General features: G+C 37.0%; 1 protein-coding gene across 2 annotated transcripts; it reads left to right on the top strand.

Moving 5' to 3' along the window:
- The first annotated feature begins 6,675 nt into the window (after positions 1–6,675).
- Positions 6,676–19,150, top strand: wnt11 (wingless-type MMTV integration site family, member 11). 2 transcript variants are annotated; one of them, XM_079861814.1, is made up of 6 exons: positions 6,676–6,884; positions 8,287–8,500; positions 9,768–9,994; positions 11,247–11,527; positions 12,602–12,894; positions 18,459–19,150. In XM_079861814.1, exons 2-6 carry the CDS (start codon positions 8,409–8,411, stop codon positions 18,631–18,633), a joined length of 1,068 nt encoding a protein of 355 aa, XP_079717940.1. In that variant the 5' UTR covers positions 6,676–6,884; positions 8,287–8,408; the 3' UTR covers positions 18,634–19,150. The 2 variants fall into 2 exon arrangements, with proteins under 2 accessions (XP_079717940.1, XP_079717939.1); XM_079861813.1 differs by having other exon boundaries at positions 6,677–6,884; positions 8,290–8,500.
- The last annotated feature ends 1,254 nt before the right edge of the window (positions 19,151–20,404 follow it).

Raw genomic sequence — 20,404 nt, 5'->3', positions numbered from 1 at the left:
CCCCCTAGGACAGCAGCTTCAAGAGAGAACCCATACATCTTTGTTGTTTTATTTCTTCTTTATTTTCTTCATTTTATTTGATCATTTATATTATTTATAAATTAATCATTTATACCATTTATCATTCAATCATTTATTTATTTTTATTATATTTCTATATTTTATATTACATATTTTCCTTGCTCTTCTGATTGATCACGAATGAGAGATAAGAGGTGTTATGGGATGTTGTTGTGAAGCTTGATACAAAAACACTTGTTGGATTTGTGGTGGTCAGACTGAACATGGTCAAATCTAAACATAAACCTTGCTCATTTTTATCAACATCACTTTGTCTCCTGCTTTCTTCTCTTCCCTGGATTCAGCTTCTCAGGCTAGAAGATTTTTAGTTAATACAGTTTTGGATACCAGACATAATGCAATGTTATATGTTTTGGGTATCAGACAAAACAGGCTGACTGGTTTTGGATAACAGAAATGCTATTTTATAGGCATATGTGAAATACAACTTTTATTGTGTATTGGTTCAAGGCCAACTGTATTCCTCTAGCTCTTGTGTTGCACAGTTGCTTTTGGTCTCGCTTTTGCTAGGAATGCTGGAACGGTATATTGCGCCTGCTGTCTCATTTCCAATGACAGTGGTTATTTCTCATCCATATAAACCTCCATAACTCGCTCGCTTTGGTTGATGAGCAGCTTCTTTTGATCTTGTTTTGAGCAGAAAATGTTCTTTACCACAAGAGTGTCTCTTCTGACCGATAAAGTAGCTGATTTTATCTCATCTATATCGCCTGTCCCAGCATTCTCCTTGGCAGATGGGTTAAGACTTTGATCTTGTACTGAGGGAAAAATAATGCTCTCTCAAATGTGGACGGGACAACATGGATGCACACAAGGCGATGTCTGGAAGGCCTTTCATGCTTCTGCTGTTTGTAGCCATAGCTTAATTCTCCTTCCATGTTTCATGCTGGCTTGTGAACAAGCGTTCATTGTTCCTCCCCTTAACTTCCTTGTCTTTCCCACCTATTTTATCATTTACAAGTTGAGAGATCAAACCCCACACAGCTACAGCACTGCAGTGACAAGCCACAGAGCATCGAGTTCCCTGCATGTTTGTTAATGATTATACAATTTGCTTTCATGAAAGGTCTACCTCCTTGTAGCAAGTTTTGTCATTTTCCAAATCACTTTGCATATAACCATATCTGAGAGACTCCTTTGAAGTAGCAAATGTTACCAGACTCCAATAGCATAAAACAAACGGGTGCATGTTCCCATACAGTGAGACAAGTCACTTGTGTTTTTGAAAGTACCTCCCATCTGGTACATGAAAGGGGCCATCGCCTTCAAAGAGGGGAGAGAGGGCCAGTCCTAAACAAATGGTCCCTTTCTGAAGAACAGGTCCAAACTCTCTAAACAGTCTGAATTGGACGCTGAACGTTTTCTCTCTGGGTTCTCCTGCTGAGTGTGACTGTCCCAGTGTTTTTACAGCAAAAAGCACGTGAAAACACACACACACACCCTGACACAAAAGCATGTTCTACGTTTTTTTTTTTTCTTTCTTTTTTTTGTGAACTGAAAACAAGTGTTCGTGGAATTTAAAATGAAGTAATTTTGAAAAGTTTCTGCATAGGAATCTTAATTGCGGGGAGCGGCTCTTAAGTTCTCATTCTTGATGTTTAGTGTATGTAAACTTCCTAAAATGTTCTCCTAAACAGTAATTTGTTTACATTCAAGTCAATTGAACTTTAGCACCACCATGCTTGCAATAGAAACAAAACCTCAGGATACTGGCATGCCGACATAAGCTGTTTGTCAGGTCTCTCTTCGTTCAGCCTATTAAATCATGATTTGTTTTTATGAGATTGCCTAATTAAAACAGGTTTCAAAAGAACAGCCAAAACAAAGCTTCTCCCACCTTAGCTTAAATAAACTGATTGGACACAGTGCTGCAGCCAAAATGATGCATTTCCTCTTAGTTTAAACAGCCAGTCAATGACAGACTCTCCATCACAGAGCACCAGACAGCACCAAACAGACGCTGCCGCCTTTCTTGTGTCTCAAACAAATGGATTTCGTATTTGTTGGAGACGCAGAGCTGCTGAACAATGTTTCAAATCAACATTGTTGCTGTGTTCTGTTTGTACTGTGTAGATGTTTTCCCTCAAACGGGTAACGATTCCACCCATTTGTTGCTGGCACCATGTATTCATGCAGAGCAACGTGTCTCAATTTTTCTATAACAAGTTTGACTTTGTCTAAAAAGTCAATATATATTGCTAACCAAAACAAAAAGCTAGGATAATTTTGTATTATTTCAATATTATTTGTGGTGGTCTACCAGTAGATTATCAACATAGATATTTTTGCATTCGTGAAGATATTTTGGTAACACTTTACAATAAGGTTCATTAGTTAACATTAGTTAACTACATGAACTAAGAATGAACCATACTTCTACAGAATGTATTCATCTTAGTTAATATTAATCTCAACATTTACTAATACATTATTAAAATCATTGTATTAGTTAACATTAGTTAATGAACTGTGAACTAACATGAACAAACAATGAACAGCTGTATTTGTATTAACTAACATTAACAAAGATGAATAAATACTGTAACAAATGTATTGTTCATTGTTAGTTAATGTTAGGTAATACATTAACTAATGAACCTTATTGAAAAGTGTTACCAATATTTTACATTATATGTAATACGTGTAGACTATATGAAATATAATAATAAAATAGATATATGTTAATAAATGAACGTGTAATGATCTATCTATCTATAATGTCTATATATAATTATACATTTTTAATTAGTTTATACACACACAGACATATTCATTTATTTGTGATATAAATTTTAGAGCAAGAGAAGCATATCAATTTGTTTTTAAATCTTGTTGCACTTAGATCAAGCAAAAGATGAAAAAGACATTGAATAAAGTTGTCAAATTAAAATAAGTCTACTCTAAAGTTGTAAATAATATTGATCACAGGTTTTATTATAGAATTAGCATCAAAAGACAATAAAACCTCATCACTGTTGACAATATTCAGGCATTTTTCTAAACTAAGACGCATTAAGACAGATATATTTGCTTTCAATTGAAGTTTATTTGTTCACATAACTCTACATCTTTACTGAGATTTAGACCGTTCAGATTTCTCCGTGCAGTTCTAGCTCTGCGCCGCTGACAGTCGCTGAGACAGGAGACAGCTGTTAGCAGGGCAGAGACCCGAGACGTCAGGGGACGGGGGGCACTGTGTCTCTGTACTCCTTCAACAAGCTCAGAATGAATGACCTGAATATGTGTCAGGGTAAATGGCACTACGTCTGATGATGTCTCAGATAGAAGACAAATTGCGTGGACCAGTTGGCACAGCTGCCGCAAATGATTCATTATGCAAACCTTATATCATTAGTATCAGTAACGGCATTAAACTTCACACATGGATCCCCACCACAAAATATCTAAAATTACTCAATTGAGTTAACATTTCAAACAAGAAATATATAAAAAAAAAAGACATTTTCTCATTCAAAGCACATGTATTTTTCTGCCCCATGCATAATTTCTGTTATATAAACCAAAGTCGCTTTCTTGCCCTCTATGAACCAGCCTAAGGCTATGTAAGACTCTCGGCCTGAAGATCAAAGTGTCTGTGGTGTTGATCCTGGTATGGGGAGGAATTGAGAATCTGCATGTTAAAACCTCAAACAGAGACACTCTAGGGAGGTCACAGCTCTGTTAGTCAGTCTTCAGTCCGATTTAACCTGATATTAAGAGTTCATGCCCATTCACATCTCACTGCTACTAGATGCTTTTCACATCCCTCATAAAAAGGGTGTAAGTCTCCACAAACACACTCCTATTATGGCTCCACACTGCCTGAAAAGAAGCTCTTTGAAAGATGTGAATGCATATTTTTGGTTACTTTATAACATATCATGAATCAGTTGGTTTTATCATTAAAATAAGTCCCATTTATTGATGGCTACCGTCTATTCACAATGTTCAGAATGCACTGAATCTCTGAAATGTAAGGTCTGTGGTTTTTATTCACGTCCAAAGTCTATTATCTCCGGCACGTCCCCTCCCCCCTCAGCTTGGCTAATTCCCATTCCCACATATAATTTGCTGTGGGCAGATGAGTTTAGCGAAACGACATATATTTGCTTTCCCATTGCTTTGGGTCGAGATTAGAGCTCCACGGGCATTTCACGTTATATTGAGCTGAAATGATGCAGCTTGGCAGTGAATGAAAATGTCATGCTTTGGCAATTGGCGGTGGTATCTCTTAAGAGTATCAGATTAGCTCTAAATATACACGCTGCCCTCTTTTCTGCTCTTCGCTGCTTTGGTTTCAGCTGTGAGAGAAGGATTACTTTATTAGATTATTTCTTAAATCAATTAAACTAAAATAGTCATGCCTAGAGTTTTCAATACCATGCCCCTCTCGCATGCCTTGTTGAAGTGAATGATATAAGTCTGTGTGACATTTGGTTCTTCCTGACATCCCTCAGTATGACTTATTATGAAATAAGACGTGTAAGGAATGGCATTCAATGGGTCAATCAAGGTTATAGTGCATGATTTACTGCACATAAGTAAATACAGTTCAAGATAATAAGTAGCGGCAGGCATTTACTCATACACACGCAAGACCTCGAACAAAAGGGATCTGCGCAGTTAGATTCAACTTAATAGGCGAGAAACATCCACTCAGTTTCTTTTGATTTTGAATAACCTCATTCAAACATTTGCAGAAATGTATTTTGGTATGAAAAAGGGTATTATTTAATAAATAAGCACTTTTTATTGTTCTGTATTGACCTATTGTAATGCTTTATTGTTATGTAGTACTTTACAGTAATTTTCCCTAAATGTTATGTTAATCTTTTCATATATGCAGTATATGCCTTGTTTTTTTTTTGTTTTTTTTTTTCACTGTAGCTTTGATGTTTGTTTTTCTTGTTTTTTTCTTTCTTGCTCATTTGTCTCAAATTCATACTCACAGCCCTACGTTCACACACTTAACCACAAAATCAGTGGAATTGCCTGTTTTATATAAAACAGATAGGCTACTGTTAACAGTGGAAAAACTCTTAATGGTCGTATTTTAATTGCGTCGTTATTTGAAAATTGGGTTGTGTGGTGTGTTTTACAGAGGAATCTTGTGAGTGTTACGGAATTCACTGCAGGAGGCGTTTTTGGACCAGAGAGCCATGCAGGTTAATAAGAGAAGCATATGGCCAGAGAACATCTTGACATTTATTACACCATAGACACTATTAAAATGACAGTTACCATAGATGGTTAAAATATTAACTTGGCCATTGTGTGTGGTGGGAACTGTAATAAATGGATACACGTAGTGGACTATTTTTTATTCTATAAAAATATTTTCTCAACACATTTATATTTATTATTAGCAATCTGTAAGGATAATGAATCCTTTAATGGACTCTTTTATACTTCTTGATAGACCAAAAATAACAAGAGAATTTAATAGCTCATTATTATAAATTAGGAAATATCTTTGCTCAGATGTGGACTTCAATGGGCTACTGGGAGTATTTCTGAAGGTTAAATCATTTACTGTGTGAAATGTAGAAGAACCTTTGTCATATAGTGGCTATATGAAACGTGCATCGGGATGTATTCATCACGTGGAAATCATTATTAGCGTGCTTGGAAAATTGCCTTTGCCGTTTTTTGGAGTGGCCAATATGGGCCGTGTACAGCACTGTAAATGTGGAAACTCTGGCTTACAGCCGCATAGCCTATAATTTTATGGACCATACAAACACTAGAATTGCCATATTTCCAACTTTGTAGCGAATTCTATGATTTTATTTCCCGAAATTCATGCTCCCGTGATTTCTCACTTAATTTACTTCTCATGGATTGCAGTGCTGAAAATAGGGTGTCTTTCCCAAAGTATCAGTTTTTAAAATATATGCAAGCAAATTGCATGATATTATGTGTGGTTTATTAGAAGGAAATGTAATGCTGATATTTCAACAAATATTCCGTTTTCAAAAAACGTTAGGCTACTGTACTACATAATAATAGTGACAGGATGGACTAGCCTATTTAAAATCATGCCCTGACAAAATAACAAGATAAAGTGATGATAAATCACACCTTGAGTATTTCATATCCTGCACGGATGATGATGTCATCATGACCGTTAAGGAACCATTTTAATAAAGCACAGTTATGAACAACTAAATTATATATAAATATGCTTATCTATACAATTTTTTTTTTCATCGAAATGTGTAAAGGATATTTGGATAATTAAGAATAATGTGGAAACAGAAGAGGAAATTAAAAAAAAAATACAATAAAATATTTGCCTTATAAAATGTGTCAGATTGTCATTGTTAAAGTCATCGTTTACACACACAGCCTACTCATGAGGGACACAAAACGCACCTTTTTCGAGGAATGACCCACAATGCAAATAGCCTTGGAAAAAAAACGCTGAAATTCCCAATCAAAAGTAGCGAGATGTCTGAGTGTCACAGATCATATTTTCAACGTTTTCTTTGGCTTCGTAACCTTAACCACTTTGTTATGCTAATGGCCCCTGACATCAGCGCGAGATCAAAGTGGCGCGAGGGCTCATATAGTCTCGACCTCCGTGTGCACCGTCAGTCCAGCAGATTCCAGCGCGCGAGCAGCACAGCACAGCAAAATCAAGACTCTTCTCTTTATCACTGGACTGTTGCATGATGCTTTCTCACTCGGACTTCACAAAAACGGATTAACTGCAGAAGTTTGGCTGGATTTAAATAAAACGCACTTTTGGATTACTTTGCACAATCGGCATTTTTTTTGACGTCAGCCTCTGTTTGATAAAGGTGAGGATGAAAGTGCATTCCGTTTTATTGTGCACAAAGTTTTTACGCTTGACTGCGTCTCTTATTTACAAAGATGTCGTAGTTTTTAAATATCCCTGGTGCAAATTAAAGTCAATTGACAGGGCAATAATCTGCAATATAGTGCCTAGATTGTAGACCACCCAAAGGGGTTATATCGAGTGAACTAATTACATTTTAAGTTTACTTCGGTTCCCCCCCAGGTGAAAATACAGGAGATAAAAGATAAAGTGCAATCTTTGCGAAAGCGCTGCCTGCAAGAGTAAAACAGCTGTTTTATTGCTTTTGCGTAGGCTATTTATTGCTACTTAGCCTACAATATAATCTTATCGCTCATATCTTTAAATAGGCGTTATCTATATCATAAATGAGGTTTGTTTAATTATGTAGGCTGTATATGAGCTCTGAAAAATATTAAAATCTCTAAACCACGTATAGGCGTAGCTATATCTGTCCTAATGGGATATAGATTATAGATAATGCATGGGATGTAAACTACACTTGTATTGTTGAAATTTTCTTTAAAGCAAAAAAAAAAAAAAAAAAAAAAAAAAAAACCTTAATTGCTGCCTTAAATTTGTTTGTAAAATCAAAGTTGTGTCCAAGTTACAATCTCCACTTTGAAATTTGTTGTTGATAAGCACTAATATATAAATCAAACCGTAGAAATTATTATAGTAGTAATTATAGTAGCAAGTTCAACAGCAGAAAACATTTTAAGTGTAATACATATAACAAGTACTATAATTTTGATACATTAGGTACATCTGTAATTGTAATAGCACTTTTAATGTATAGTTGTCTGGGTAGGTCTATAGCCAGGAGGGGGGGAAAAACAACAGCTCTGCTATCTGGACAATCACTGTCTGTATGTGAAAGCATCATGCCTGAGGCCAGACAGCATGTCCACTGGGAGGTAGTATCTGTTTATTGCCGTCCTGTTCCAGCGAATGGAATAATCTGAAAACATTTGATAACATTCCAAAAATTGCCACACCTATATTTCAGAAATTTGCATGCTGAGTATTAGAAAACACTTTGCAAAAAAAATTTGCAGCGTACTATTAAAAAAATAGAGTTTTGCTTTAGAATAATTTATCTTTTGTAATTAGTGTTTTCTTAACTGCTTCTCACAAGGAGATACAAAAACTTAAAATTTTATTTTTAAACCCGCACAACAAGAGAATACGGTAATGCAATAGAATTGGCTAATAAAATAACAATACAGCCTTACAAAATACAAAATGACTATTTGGAGCAAAGTGGTGTGTAAAAGCTGATTTTTATGTTTTAAAAATTCTTCAAAGTATGTCAAGTTCACATTGCATAGCAACCATCAGATGTGTGTGATCGATTTAATCTGAATCTTATTTTCTTTTTAAAGCAGGAGAGGGACAGAAAGAAGGAGCAAGTGTCATGGCTTTTGGCTTTTAATTATAATTGTGTCAAGAAGCAGTGGGGTCAGCGAGCACCTGCGTCAGTGTCTTCTGTTCGAGCTGGATCTTAATGTACAGCATGAAGCGAACCTTCCCTTCACTCCCGCTCTGTCTTCTCACATTCCTGCTCCTGTCTCAGCAGTGCACAGGAATCAAATGGCTGTGAGTTGCTCCTTTCTCTATATATATACTGAAACTGTTTCAAATGCATTCAAGATGTTTTTTCAAGTTGATTTGTCAAACTATGTGTAACAATGAAAAAAAAATTTGGAACCTGGGAATCGACCTTTTCTTGATAGTGGAACAATGGCTTTTGATTAGGAAAAAATCTAAAAAGTCGCTTCACAGAATTTGATCTTAATTCTATTAAGTCCAAAGTAAATCCAGTTCAACACTAATTTCCCGGTAACTTGTAATTTCTGCAGAATGTTTTGTATTCACATAATTGATACATTGGAATGGAAAACATGACGGTGGATAAAATTGGATGTGAAGAGGCCATTTCGCATGCACAGGATGCTGGTAGAGAGTATTGCATGGCAAAAAATACAAAACAGATGCCACCATAAACACCTGTGTTCCCTGGATAACAAAGACAGAGGGTGTATGTGTGTGAGTGCGGAGGTTAAGACAGGGGTCTGTCAGTCATATCATGGAACATAAAGTGGCGGCCCCTAATCTGAAACAGGCATAGGTATTGGTTGGTTCTCACGAATAGTAATACATGTATGTGTTTTAGTAAAATAGAACAGGAATCATGAAAACAACGCTTGAATTCAACAGGTTTCACTACAAAGTCTTACTGAAATGAATATTGTTTATCTTTAATGATTTTGGTTTCGCAATCATTTCTTGTAAACTGAAAACCTATTACATCTGTGACTTGACTGTGACTTACTATGAATGAACCTTGCAAAAATGATTCTAGTATTGTATGACAGCTGCTATACCATGGTACATTCTCTAAAGTTTTAACAATGAACAAATCATCTTGCGGATAAACAACATTTTTTCCATTGGCAATTGCTTTTTGGTTGCTTTCTTGCTTCCAAGTGATGCAGAAATAATCTTCTTCCATTTGCTCTAATCTTGATTGATTATCTCTGGGAATGGGTTGTTGTTTGCATGCCTTTGCGAGCGAGACACTGAACAATTTTAGCCCGCAGCTTAAATGCGTGCGAGAACGCTTTGTTGATGTTACTCTTAATATTTTAGGGTTGGCTTTAACCATGTTTATTTGAGTTTGAGTTTAAACTCAAGACTTGCCACAAATATTTTGATCACTTTTCACACCACCAAACATTTGAATTCTGTTTAACTTGTGATATAAAATTTGATTAATCACCTTTCCCTCAAAAGACATTTAAATGAACGAACAGAGTTTACAGACATCAAGTGTTCACTGAAACATGTGTCTTTCCTCATCCAGGGCACTATCACAGACCACACAACACATCAACAAGACCCAGCACTGCAAGAGTTTGCCAGGCCTCGTCTCCTCTCAGGCTCAGCTCTGTAGGACTAACCTGGAACTCATGCAAACCATCATCCAAGCAGCACGGGAGGTTAAAAAGGTCTGCCAAAAGACCTTTGCAGACATGCGCTGGAACTGTTCCTCTATTGATACTCAAAAATTCCTCCCGGACCTGGAACGAGGTGAGTTACAGAAGAAAATCATGTCCAAAGAGGATTATTTCCAAGTCAAGCCTATTTTGTGTGAACCTTTTCTGAAATCTATCCACAGATGTTCTGTTTAGACACAGTAAGCTCTAAATATACGAAAGGGCCACTCTCCGTCTATTGCCAGTTCCTTCAAGGCAACTTAAGTGACCACACACCTCTCTTTATGCCCGAGTATGGTTTCCATTCAGGCCTTAATAGGTCTGAGGAACCCATCTAATTGTTGAGGGGAAACTTTATGAGGGCAATGGTTTAAAAAGCAGCCTACGGTGATCCTTAAACACTCTCGCTCCGGGTAACGAAGACTATGCCAGTTAAATGCTGCAATTGGGCCTAAGTGCCTCGCTGCATGATAAAAGAAATCGTACCCCTGCTCACCCGGAAACCTCCGACCCATGGAATTCTTGCACATCGCTCTTCTTTCTATTGCTCCGTTTGATGTGAGGCTTCACGGAGGAGCAGCGTTTACTGTGAGGACTAACAATAGGATCCATTCTATTCAATGAGAGATGCTATTGAGTGGGTTAGTCAGTAATGGACAGAGAATTGCCCTTTTTTTGCTAGTTTCACAGTCTTTTAAATCCTACAGTTTTACCCTTTGTCCGACCCCTGTAGCACAAATGTGATTTTTTAGCTGTCAACAAATTAAAGAAATATGAAATCAATTCATTAAAATAGTCATGAAAGGGATATCATGTTGTCCACTTTATGTTTTTCATTGCTTTTCCATGGATTTATGTTGTGTCGTCACGTCTTGAATTTCCACACGGCGCTGACACATGCATGCTTTGCTTTAACGGATGGTTTAATCGTCCTCCCTATTTATTTATTAAGAGCTTTTAGCATGATCCAAATGCTGGTTATGGTCAAACTAAATCTGGTTGAAGTTCTAGAGAACTGCCCTCCTTCCCCGTAGACCGTTCGCATTTGTCAAGAGTTAAAACGCTCCTGCTTCTCATAAGTGCACCGCTAAGGAGATGGTCTTTGATGTACCTTGTACGGGGTCAAGCTGAGCCTCTCCAGTTTCTACACCTATTATCTTGTCATGACATATGTGCACTGTGAGAACAATTCAGTAATCTCCACCATTATCCTTTCTTACTGCATTCTGACGGGTTTCTCATGTTGCTTTGCTTTTCTATAAGGGAAAAAATTCATTGATGAGGATTCAGAATTCATGTTTTTTTTATACTAGCAAATCATTTTAATCTTTTTTTTGTTTTTTCAGGAACGAGGGAATCTGCATTTGTATACGCTCTCTCTGCAGCCGCTATAAGTCACACTATAGCACGGGCGTGCACCTCCGGAGACCTGAGGTTGTGCTCGTGTGGTCCCATTCCAGGTGAAATACCAGAGCCTGGGTACAGGTGGGGCGGCTGTGCTGATAACCTGCATTATGGTCTCCTTATGGGCTCCAAGTTTTCTGATGCACCTATGAAGTTTAAGAAGAAGTCTGGCACGCATGCCAACAAGCTGATGCATCTTCACAATAGCGAAGTGGGCAGACAGGTAAGCGGTACCTCACAGAAACCACATGGAATCAATTATTCACTATGAAAGACTCAAGGCTTAAAGGGTTAGTTCACCCAAAAATGAAAATTCTGTCATTAATTACTCTCCCTCATGTCGTTCCAAACCCATAAGACTTTCATTCATCTTCGGAACACAAATGAAGATTTTTTTTTATGAAATCCGAGAGCTTTCTGTCCCTCCATAGACATGAACATAGAAAGACATCTTTTCATAAAGAGATTGAAAACTAATCCATATGAATTGAGCGGTTTAGTCCAAATTTTCTGAAGAGACTCGATCGTTTTATATGATAAACAGATTTAATTTAGTTATTTAGCTGAAGCTCAATCGTGCTGCGTAACATGAGAATGAACTTCATTGGTTCTTGCTGAAGCTCAAACGTGCTGCCTAACACGAGAATGAACCTCATTGGTTCTTGCTGAGGCTCAAACGTGCTGTATAAAATGAGAATTAACCTCATTGGTTCTTGCACGTCAAGCGAACGTTCTCGAGCCTCCGTTTACCACAACTGATGTGTGAGTTGGTGAATGTTTAAATGTGAATAAAAGCCTAAATTCATTTTAATTTTTGGGTATACTAACCCTTTAAGGTGTGTTCACATGTATTGTTGCTTGGCAAAATTTCACGGGACATTCCAACAAGAATTTACATGGGAGTTTTGCATCAGGGCGAAACAGTTGGTGACACGTATTTGCTGACAGTCACTTCTGTGTGAGCTGTTCTTATTACATCCTACACTATTGACAATCTACCTTTTTTGGCTACGAAATTTCACTGAAGTACTGCTAATGTGACCACACCCTTAATCTGAAAGGCAATCGGTCAAGGAATCTGATTCGAATTATAAACTTGATTCAAACCAAGTTCTTAATTAAAATGGGGTTTTTGGTATTCGTTTGAGTATGATCTGTTTTCAAAGTAGATTTTTTTCTTTATTTGATGCAGAAAAGCTGTCCAAATTCACTAGTATGTTGCATTCCCTGTGTAGATTGTCATAATGTCATTTTACTTTTGACTTCATCTGAATCCATCCCAAACCCCCCTACGCAGGCTTTGCGAGACGCTCTGGTCATGAAGTGCAAATGCCACGGTGTTTCTGGATCCTGCTCCATTCGGACCTGTTGGAGAGGCTTACAGGACCTGAAAGACATCGCAATGGATCTGAAGACCAAGTACTTGTCAGCCACTAAGGTGGTCCATCGGCCCATGGGCACACGCAAGCAACTCGTCCCCAAAGACATCGACATCCGGCCAGTCCGAGAGAACGAGCTGGTTTATCTGCAGAGTTCACCAGACTTTTGCATGAGGAATGACAAGATGGGCTCTTTTGGTACTCAGGACAGGTGAGACTAACTAATTAACAGATTACATACTTCAGTGCTCAGACAATAAGGATTGTTTGGTTTTTTGGGAAATTTGGAATTTATAAAGTCAAATTTATAAATGTCCCTCCAATATTTTCACAGGCTAATGCAAAAAGTATATTTCTATCATATTTTTATGCATTTGAGATTTTTTAAAAATATATATTTAAAAATATATTCATATACCTGTCATTTTAGTTGGAATTTACACAAGTACTTCAGTATGTGACAGCAATGATAGATCATAAAAACATATCTTAAATTGTAAACATTTCAAGTCCAGAAACAAAACTAGAATCAAATTTAACTTACTCTAACGGATTGACCTCTGGCCTCATTTTTAACTTGCTAATTTGTTGCTGATAAGAAAAGCAAATTATTCCACATTTCCACAACTATTTCAACTTATAACTATTTCAACTTTTAGTTTGTCCCTCTTTTACTGTCTCTTCTCTTCCTTCTCTGGTGGCACCATTTTGTTGTGAAAAGCCCTGATAAAGCATAGAGGATCAGTCTGTGTGCGTACACACGTGTCTTTGACATGTCAAAAGTGACTGTGTCCTCTTTACCGTTATCAGAGTCAGTCTGTGAGTAATGCAGTTATTCACAGAGCTAAGAGCTCTCTGCTGATACCAGCACTGCACACACAGATTAGCACGACAATGAATTCTTCCTGCTTATTTCCTATTGCTTTATCAGTGGAGACTCAGGTATAGATTTAGGTAAGAATGGAGTAACCTCAGCTTCCTTGCTTTTGTTATGTTTGCGTATAAATGTGCTCTGTAATGTTGTTTTTGGCTAAGATACATGGAATTATTGGATCATATGACATTATTTTTTTGCAACCGTGTGCAATTCACAGTCTTAAAGTCACCATGAACCTGACAATTCTTATTTTTAAATTCATGTGCCCTCATAATTTATAATCAAAATAACTTCCCCTCCCTCTTCTCTGATGATGTGTTTACTGGTGCGAGGGCAGGACAACCTATCACTCACATGACATCACAGCAATAGCAAACCACAAACATCCAACCATCCAATCAATTCCTGATTGACAAAATCAAGTCCCGTCCTACATGTTTTCTTGTTTGAGAAGCTGTTTCGTTTTGATATACATCACAATAGGGAAGTAAAGACTATCGCCAAAAACACTTCCAAAAATGGTGGCATTTTAGTGTTTTTTGCACCCTTAAAGGGCACGTTGGGAAGGGGACACCATTTGTAGGGGCGATCCCAACGAAAGTGAACTTCTAAATCTTTTCACGAAGGGCCCTTCCACGAGTCCGTTAGCGAAGGGAACATGCGATGGTCACTTCAAGGAAGTAATTGAATTGTTTATGGTTAAGGCCTCGCGATTCATTTTAAATCTAGATATGGAGGGTGAGCTGGAGATAACACATGACACAGAAGTGCCTACAAAGTCCCCACTTTAAGGGCTCTGCCCTTCGGAGTAGGGCTGTACTGTCCTAGTCGATTAGTCGATTAGTTGGTCGATACGTTCTGGTTCGACCAAAATTCTGATTGGTCGATTTTCTGCCGCGTTTATTTCATCAGTTTTGCCGCGCTGAGGCGCGCTCATTTCATCAGGTGGAAAGCACTAACTGCTAATGGGGGTGTTTTCAGAGTACCCTTGTTTCACTGTAACAGTCTGTCTTCAAAACACCCCCTTGTTTTCACCTTTTTTGGATTAGTTCAACCCAAGAGAGAGCGTCGAGCGTAGAAGGTTTGATGCTGAATATTATTTATTTAATTGTGAGAGCGTTTAATAGTCAGTCCTCTTCTAACATGTCAACAACAAAGAAATCGACAGTGTGGCAGCATTTTGTTAAAATTGATAACAGGAAAAAGGTCGAATGCAAAGTTTGCAAGCAACAGTTTTCCACAGCTTGACGACAAACATGACATATCATCTAAAAGTGGTAAGCTCACTTGTCTGCGTTAGCTTGCCCTGTCTGTTTTGAGTAGGCTATGAACATATCAGAATTTGCATATTTCAATGTTTTAGTGTGATAACCTAACTTTTTTATTTTTTATTTGGAGCCTAATGCGCAATTGCGCTGTGCTGTTGGTTGTGTTAGTTTTGAGCCTAGGATGCTTTATTTTTCAGTTATGCACTTTATTTCGTTTCTGCTCTTGATCTGGTTTGTTTAATAAATATTATTTTTTTATTAAAGTAGACGTGCCTTTTGTGTTTATTAAGAGTAAAAGCTTTAAGTTAATAGTCTATACGTGTCTCAGCTGCGAAGCTGAGCTCATGTTCAGCCTCGCTCGGTGCGAGGACATGCACGGTGAAATGATAGTATCTGACAGTTATAACTTATTATTATAACATATGACAAAAATAATTGTCTAAATTATGTTGCATATTCCTCAACAGTTCTTGTGATGATATCACTAGTTGACAACATAGTACTATTTTCGGAAATCATATAGGCCTAAGCTATGATATTGCGCAGGTGCACGTGATGCAGCGCTGACAGACTCGAGTGTCAGACTCATTTCAGTGCAAAATAATTAGGTCAAAAACGATTTAATATACTGCAAATAGCCTACTAGTTGTTTATGTTTATTTATAATTCATTTAGGCGGACAACAAGGCTACCAAGTACTGCGCACAGTGCGCATCTAATTAATTTAACGTTTTTTTTTTCTAACGTCATTTTTAGTCGATTTTAGTCGATTTTTAGTCGAAAATTTCAGGACTTAAGTCGACCAAGATTTTTTTTGGTTGAGTACAGCCCTACTTCGGAGTGAGTAGGGCGTAGGGGTGCTCACTTCCGATTGGAATTTGCCCACTAATATATAGTAATAATAATTATATATAGTAATAATACAATTATTTTACTTATTTTTTCTATAGCGTTTTACATGAAATAATGTTTGCATAATAATATCTGCCTAGATGTCACCAAGATGCCCACTGAGTAGATTGAATGTGGCTCATCCGGTCAGAATTTAGAGTTGGAACTTTACAATTCTTTACATTGTAATCATTTAGGCTTTACATATAGGTATTATAAGTCAGTGCACAAATAACCTAGAGACATGCTGTATGTCAGGTGCACTCAACACACAGTATGCATCCTCGGCCTTAATCCTGATAAGACCACTCACATGCGCTCTCTGTTCATATATTTAGTGCTTTGCACTTGGTCACAAGACACTGGTGTGTTTTGTAATCATTAGAGAACGTCAACAGGGAACTGTGTGTGTCGCACATGTTGCTTCCATGGTGGTCTCTGGTATGTAGGGGGTTCAACTCCTCTGTTGAACCCATCACCCTATACCTGTCTCTAAAACATGTGACTACAACATCTCCTGTCCTCACATTTAATTGTTTTGATTTGCTGTCAGTTCTACAGAAGGTCAATTAGCATAATACCATAAAACATGGGTGAGTCTCATGAAACCTGTGAAGAACAAGACCAGATCATATTCCACCCCAAAATCAGCACTATATATAATATCAGCACTATAATATATATTTTATTTGTATTTTTTTATTTGATTTTGGGGGTGAAATATGAGATTCACCCATGAAGTCAGGAAGCAGTCAGGAAGCTGCTATCATTACACATCCTCTCTTTGTGATTTGGAAGGTCTTAAGATAATGAGCCGTAAGTGTTACCCTAACTAGACCTGCAGAGTTGGGTTCTCTAATCTGATTTGGCGATGAGAGATGGGTAGAGACCAAATGACAAGCGTATCTCATCTGCCTCATCTATAGTTACATTGCTCTCCGTGTTCCCCCGTGCTGCTTTGTGGGCCTCAAGACTGATTAATGAAATTGGCACATTAGAAGTTCAGACAGAACAACATCCCAAAGGCTTAGAGATGATCGGTATCGCTAAAGAAACAATCTGTGAGCGATGTTTAAAAGATGTGTTTTAAAATGTGTTTTCACTTTGAGGTAAAATTTTAAGTTCTGCTCACAGCTGTTAAATTGTGAAACTGATGGTAAAACCAGATCACTTTAAGACCATTAGGAGTTTAGGAGGAAAGTGTACTAAATTTAGTCTTCTTTTCCCCTACTCTTCATAAATTATAAACTTTTTGACTTTTGAATCCACGTTGGTGCAGGTCAGCATTTGAATATATGCTACTCGTCGAGTGCTGCCTTTCAGCATTGACCTGGGAGAGACTTTTACTTTAGTTTTAAATAACAGCATTCTTCACTTCTCTCTCCTTCTCATAGTAGCCATGCCCTCTGTCTGTCTCTCAGCACCCTGAGCATTAACACCACACAATTATAAAACAATGCACTTACACGGAGAGGGCTACACACAGGCCGACCCCTAGTGTATAGAGTGTGATTTATGACAGGGCTATTCATTGCTCAGATGCCTCAGGCTTCAGTACATGAGGGCGTCTGCAAGATCCACTCCTGCTAGATTTAAATGCAAGAGAAGAAAATGTTCCCTGGGTACGAATCAACTGGCTCTTAAACGAGCTATAAGAAGTTTTAGTGCTGTTGGTTTAATATGTGGCTGAGCTAAATGTTTACCTTGGTTTGAAAAGACGCTTATGTTTAGTAATGGCTCTCATGGTCACAGAGAGATGTTTGGTCATCTATTTGTGTAAAAATGTATTTTTGAAGTCTTGTTCCTGGATTGGGTAGGAGTTAGTTGTCCAACAACTGACTAGTCAGTTAGTACATTTATCTAAGGTTTTTTTTTTTTGTTGTTTTTTTTAAGTGTGTTTTTTTCCCCCGTTCATTATAAAAAAGTATTCATACATTTTTAATCAGTGAGACAAATTGGCTGTTTTATATTTTACAAATAATAAAAAAAAAAAGATAATGATAGATAAATAAAGAAAATAATTCTGAAAATATTTCTATAATTTATCATTCATTCAATATTAAAATGTCTGGATAAAAATAGTTTAAAATAATAAATAATATAAACTGTGAAAATAGAAACATTTAGAAGATATTTCCAGATTTTTTGAAAAATAAAAATGTATATTCTTTAATATTTAAGTGTGTTGATAAAACACATAATAGTCACATAATTAAAAATTCTTATATAATAAACTTTATATGTTTTTAAAAATTCCTTTTTTATGAAAAACTGTAATAAAAGTACTATTTTATCAGAAATATAAAATTTAGAAAATAAAATATTGAAAATATTTCTGCAGATTTTTAAATAAAATACAATTCAGAAAATATGAAGTCTTGATAAAAAATTATGTCAAATAATTAAACTTGACTTTAATAAAAAAATATAAATAATAAAAAAATAATAATGGAAAATATTTCTATAAAAAAAATATTTCTCCCAAATATGTGTGCGCTTTGTCTCGCTAAAAGCATTGCACTTTTAAGACGACCTGTTAAAAATAGCCCTTATGTAAAAATCTCCAGAGAACGTCAATCAGAGCAATTATACTAGTATAACTAGTTGTTGTCAACCCATTACTTGGTAAACTAGACTTCCATTTTTTTATTTGCATGGCCTTAGTTTTTATAATGTTTCAGAGTTGAATGGTTGGTACAGTCTGTACTATAAAGTTGTTTTTGTCTGTTTGTTCTATAGGCAGTGCAATAAGACCTCCAGCGGCAGTGACAGCTGTGATCTGATGTGCTGTGGCAGAGGCTACAACCCTTATTCAGAGAGAGTGGTGGAGCGCTGCCACTGCAAATACCACTGGTGCTGCTACGTCACGTGCAAAAAGTGCGAGAGGACTGTGGAGAAATATGTGTGCAAATGAGTCTGCTATCCATCTCTGCGGTCTGCTCCGATAATTGTGCTGATCCCCATCACACGTACCTATTCTCAGCTAAACTAATCTAAAGGAGATCTGGAATCCGCTCTACTCATTTTAACAGAACTGGACTGAATTCTCATTCGAATTCCCAGACATTGTGGTTGAACAAGCTGAAAATGTCAAGACTTGATTCTGTTCTAGATATATTCAGCCTGGGTGTGGAGCATAACCTTTGTCTACCTGACATACTCGGCCACAGATAACCAAAGCATGTTACCAACAAGGCTTACTTTTGTCTTATGCTTTTCCAGCTTGTATGCTTTTGAGAAAACATGGTTTATTTTTGGCTATATGAACTTTTATAAAGAAATATCAACTCAGAAGCTGGACTTTATTTTTTTACTGCACAAATGAAAATGTTTTTTTTTGTTAAAAACACCCAGCTCACCGTCCTCCAGAGGATTTTTCCTCTTTTTTTAAACATAAAAGCATATGCTCCTTTATCCAGATTTTAAGTCTATTTTCTTACACAGTACCCGGGTCCCTTTTTTTATTTTTTTAAAAGGTACATTTCCCCTATTTTTGACAAGGCATTGATTTTAAGCACTCTTCTTAGAACCTTCGGAATTGCTTGACGTTCCAGAGGATTCCACATTCCAAGTTCTAAGGGATACAGGCCTCAAAACTCAGATGGTACTTTACTTTCACCAGTTAAGACTGTTTAAGAGACTGACGAGATAAAGAAAGTGCTGAACACGCAAAGGGAACTTCAAATGCGGCTCTTGGATGAGGAACTTTGCAATGGCTTCCATCTGTTGGTTGGTTACTTCAATTCTAGAGGAAGAATACCTGTATTTATTCCACGTATATCAGCAAGGACATTGGACTATATGTGTTGTGCCTTGTTATATCTTTACCCAACATAAAAAAATGCTGACATTCAAATGCCAAACCTCTCTGAGCATGTGAACAGAGTATGTGGGTCACCCATTACGGCCTTCGTGAACCACTTATCTGTGGATGTACATACTGTCATTTTTGTATGCTGAATTAAAAAAAAAAGAAATATTTATAAACTAATTAAAAATCTTTACCATTTAAACGTCTAAGACTCATTTTTTTTCTTTTCATTCACAAGGACTTTCATGACATGTTGAGCAAGATTGACTGCAAAAACAAAACCACACTGGCTAATTATTTCGTGACCGGTATATCCAAAGTTTTAACATAGTTGTCATTAATTTAAGTTCCTTGTCTTGAGCAAATAACAATTTAGCACAATTACACATGACATTTCTATTAATCATCTCACACTTGTTATTGTTCCGATTAAAAGCACACAAGAACTGGTCTCTCAAACTCAAAAACCCTGGGGAAGTGTTTGTTTGGACATCATATCCCAATAAATAGCAACGTGCTAGTGCTAGCGTTAGCAAAACCTCTGTGCTTGGCACAATGTGCTCAACTCTTTCCAGCGTTTAATTGTCCATTACTCAGGGGCCTGTACGACTGTTGTTTTATTCAGGTTTTACAACAACAGAGAAGATGACGTAGATGGACTGAAACCTTACATGAAAAAAGTTCAGGCTAAATTGCTTCTCATGGTATGACCAGAACAGATTTTCAAGGGGTTAGCATTAAGATGAGCCTCTTTGCTTTAGCTCTGTTTTAACACTTTGAGGTCATGAGCACCACCAGGCAAGCACATGTTCTCCAGCTTGACTGACATTGTAAGAGAGCAAACTCGGCTAGGAAAGCAGACAGCGCAACGCAA

This window comes from Squalius cephalus (assembly GCF_949319135.1).
Source record: "Squalius cephalus genome assembly, chromosome: 24".
In the NCBI taxonomy this organism is placed as follows: domain Eukaryota; kingdom Metazoa; phylum Chordata; class Actinopteri; order Cypriniformes; family Leuciscidae; genus Squalius; species Squalius cephalus.
The sequence above is the reverse complement of the archived record's forward strand: the minus strand, read 5'-3'. Positions and strand labels throughout refer to the sequence as shown.

Coding starts and splice junctions, on each gene's coding strand:
- wnt11 (XM_079861814.1), top strand. CDS start 8,409: ATGTACAGCATGAAGCGAACCTTCCCTTCACTCCCGCTCTGTCTTCTC. Junction 8,501..9,767: donor TGCACAGGAATCAAATGGCT/GTGAGTTGCTCC, acceptor TTCCTCATCCAG/GGCACTATCACAGACCACAC. Junction 11,528..12,601: donor ATAGCGAAGTGGGCAGACAG/GTAAGCGGTACC, acceptor CCCCCTACGCAG/GCTTTGCGAGACGCTCTGGT.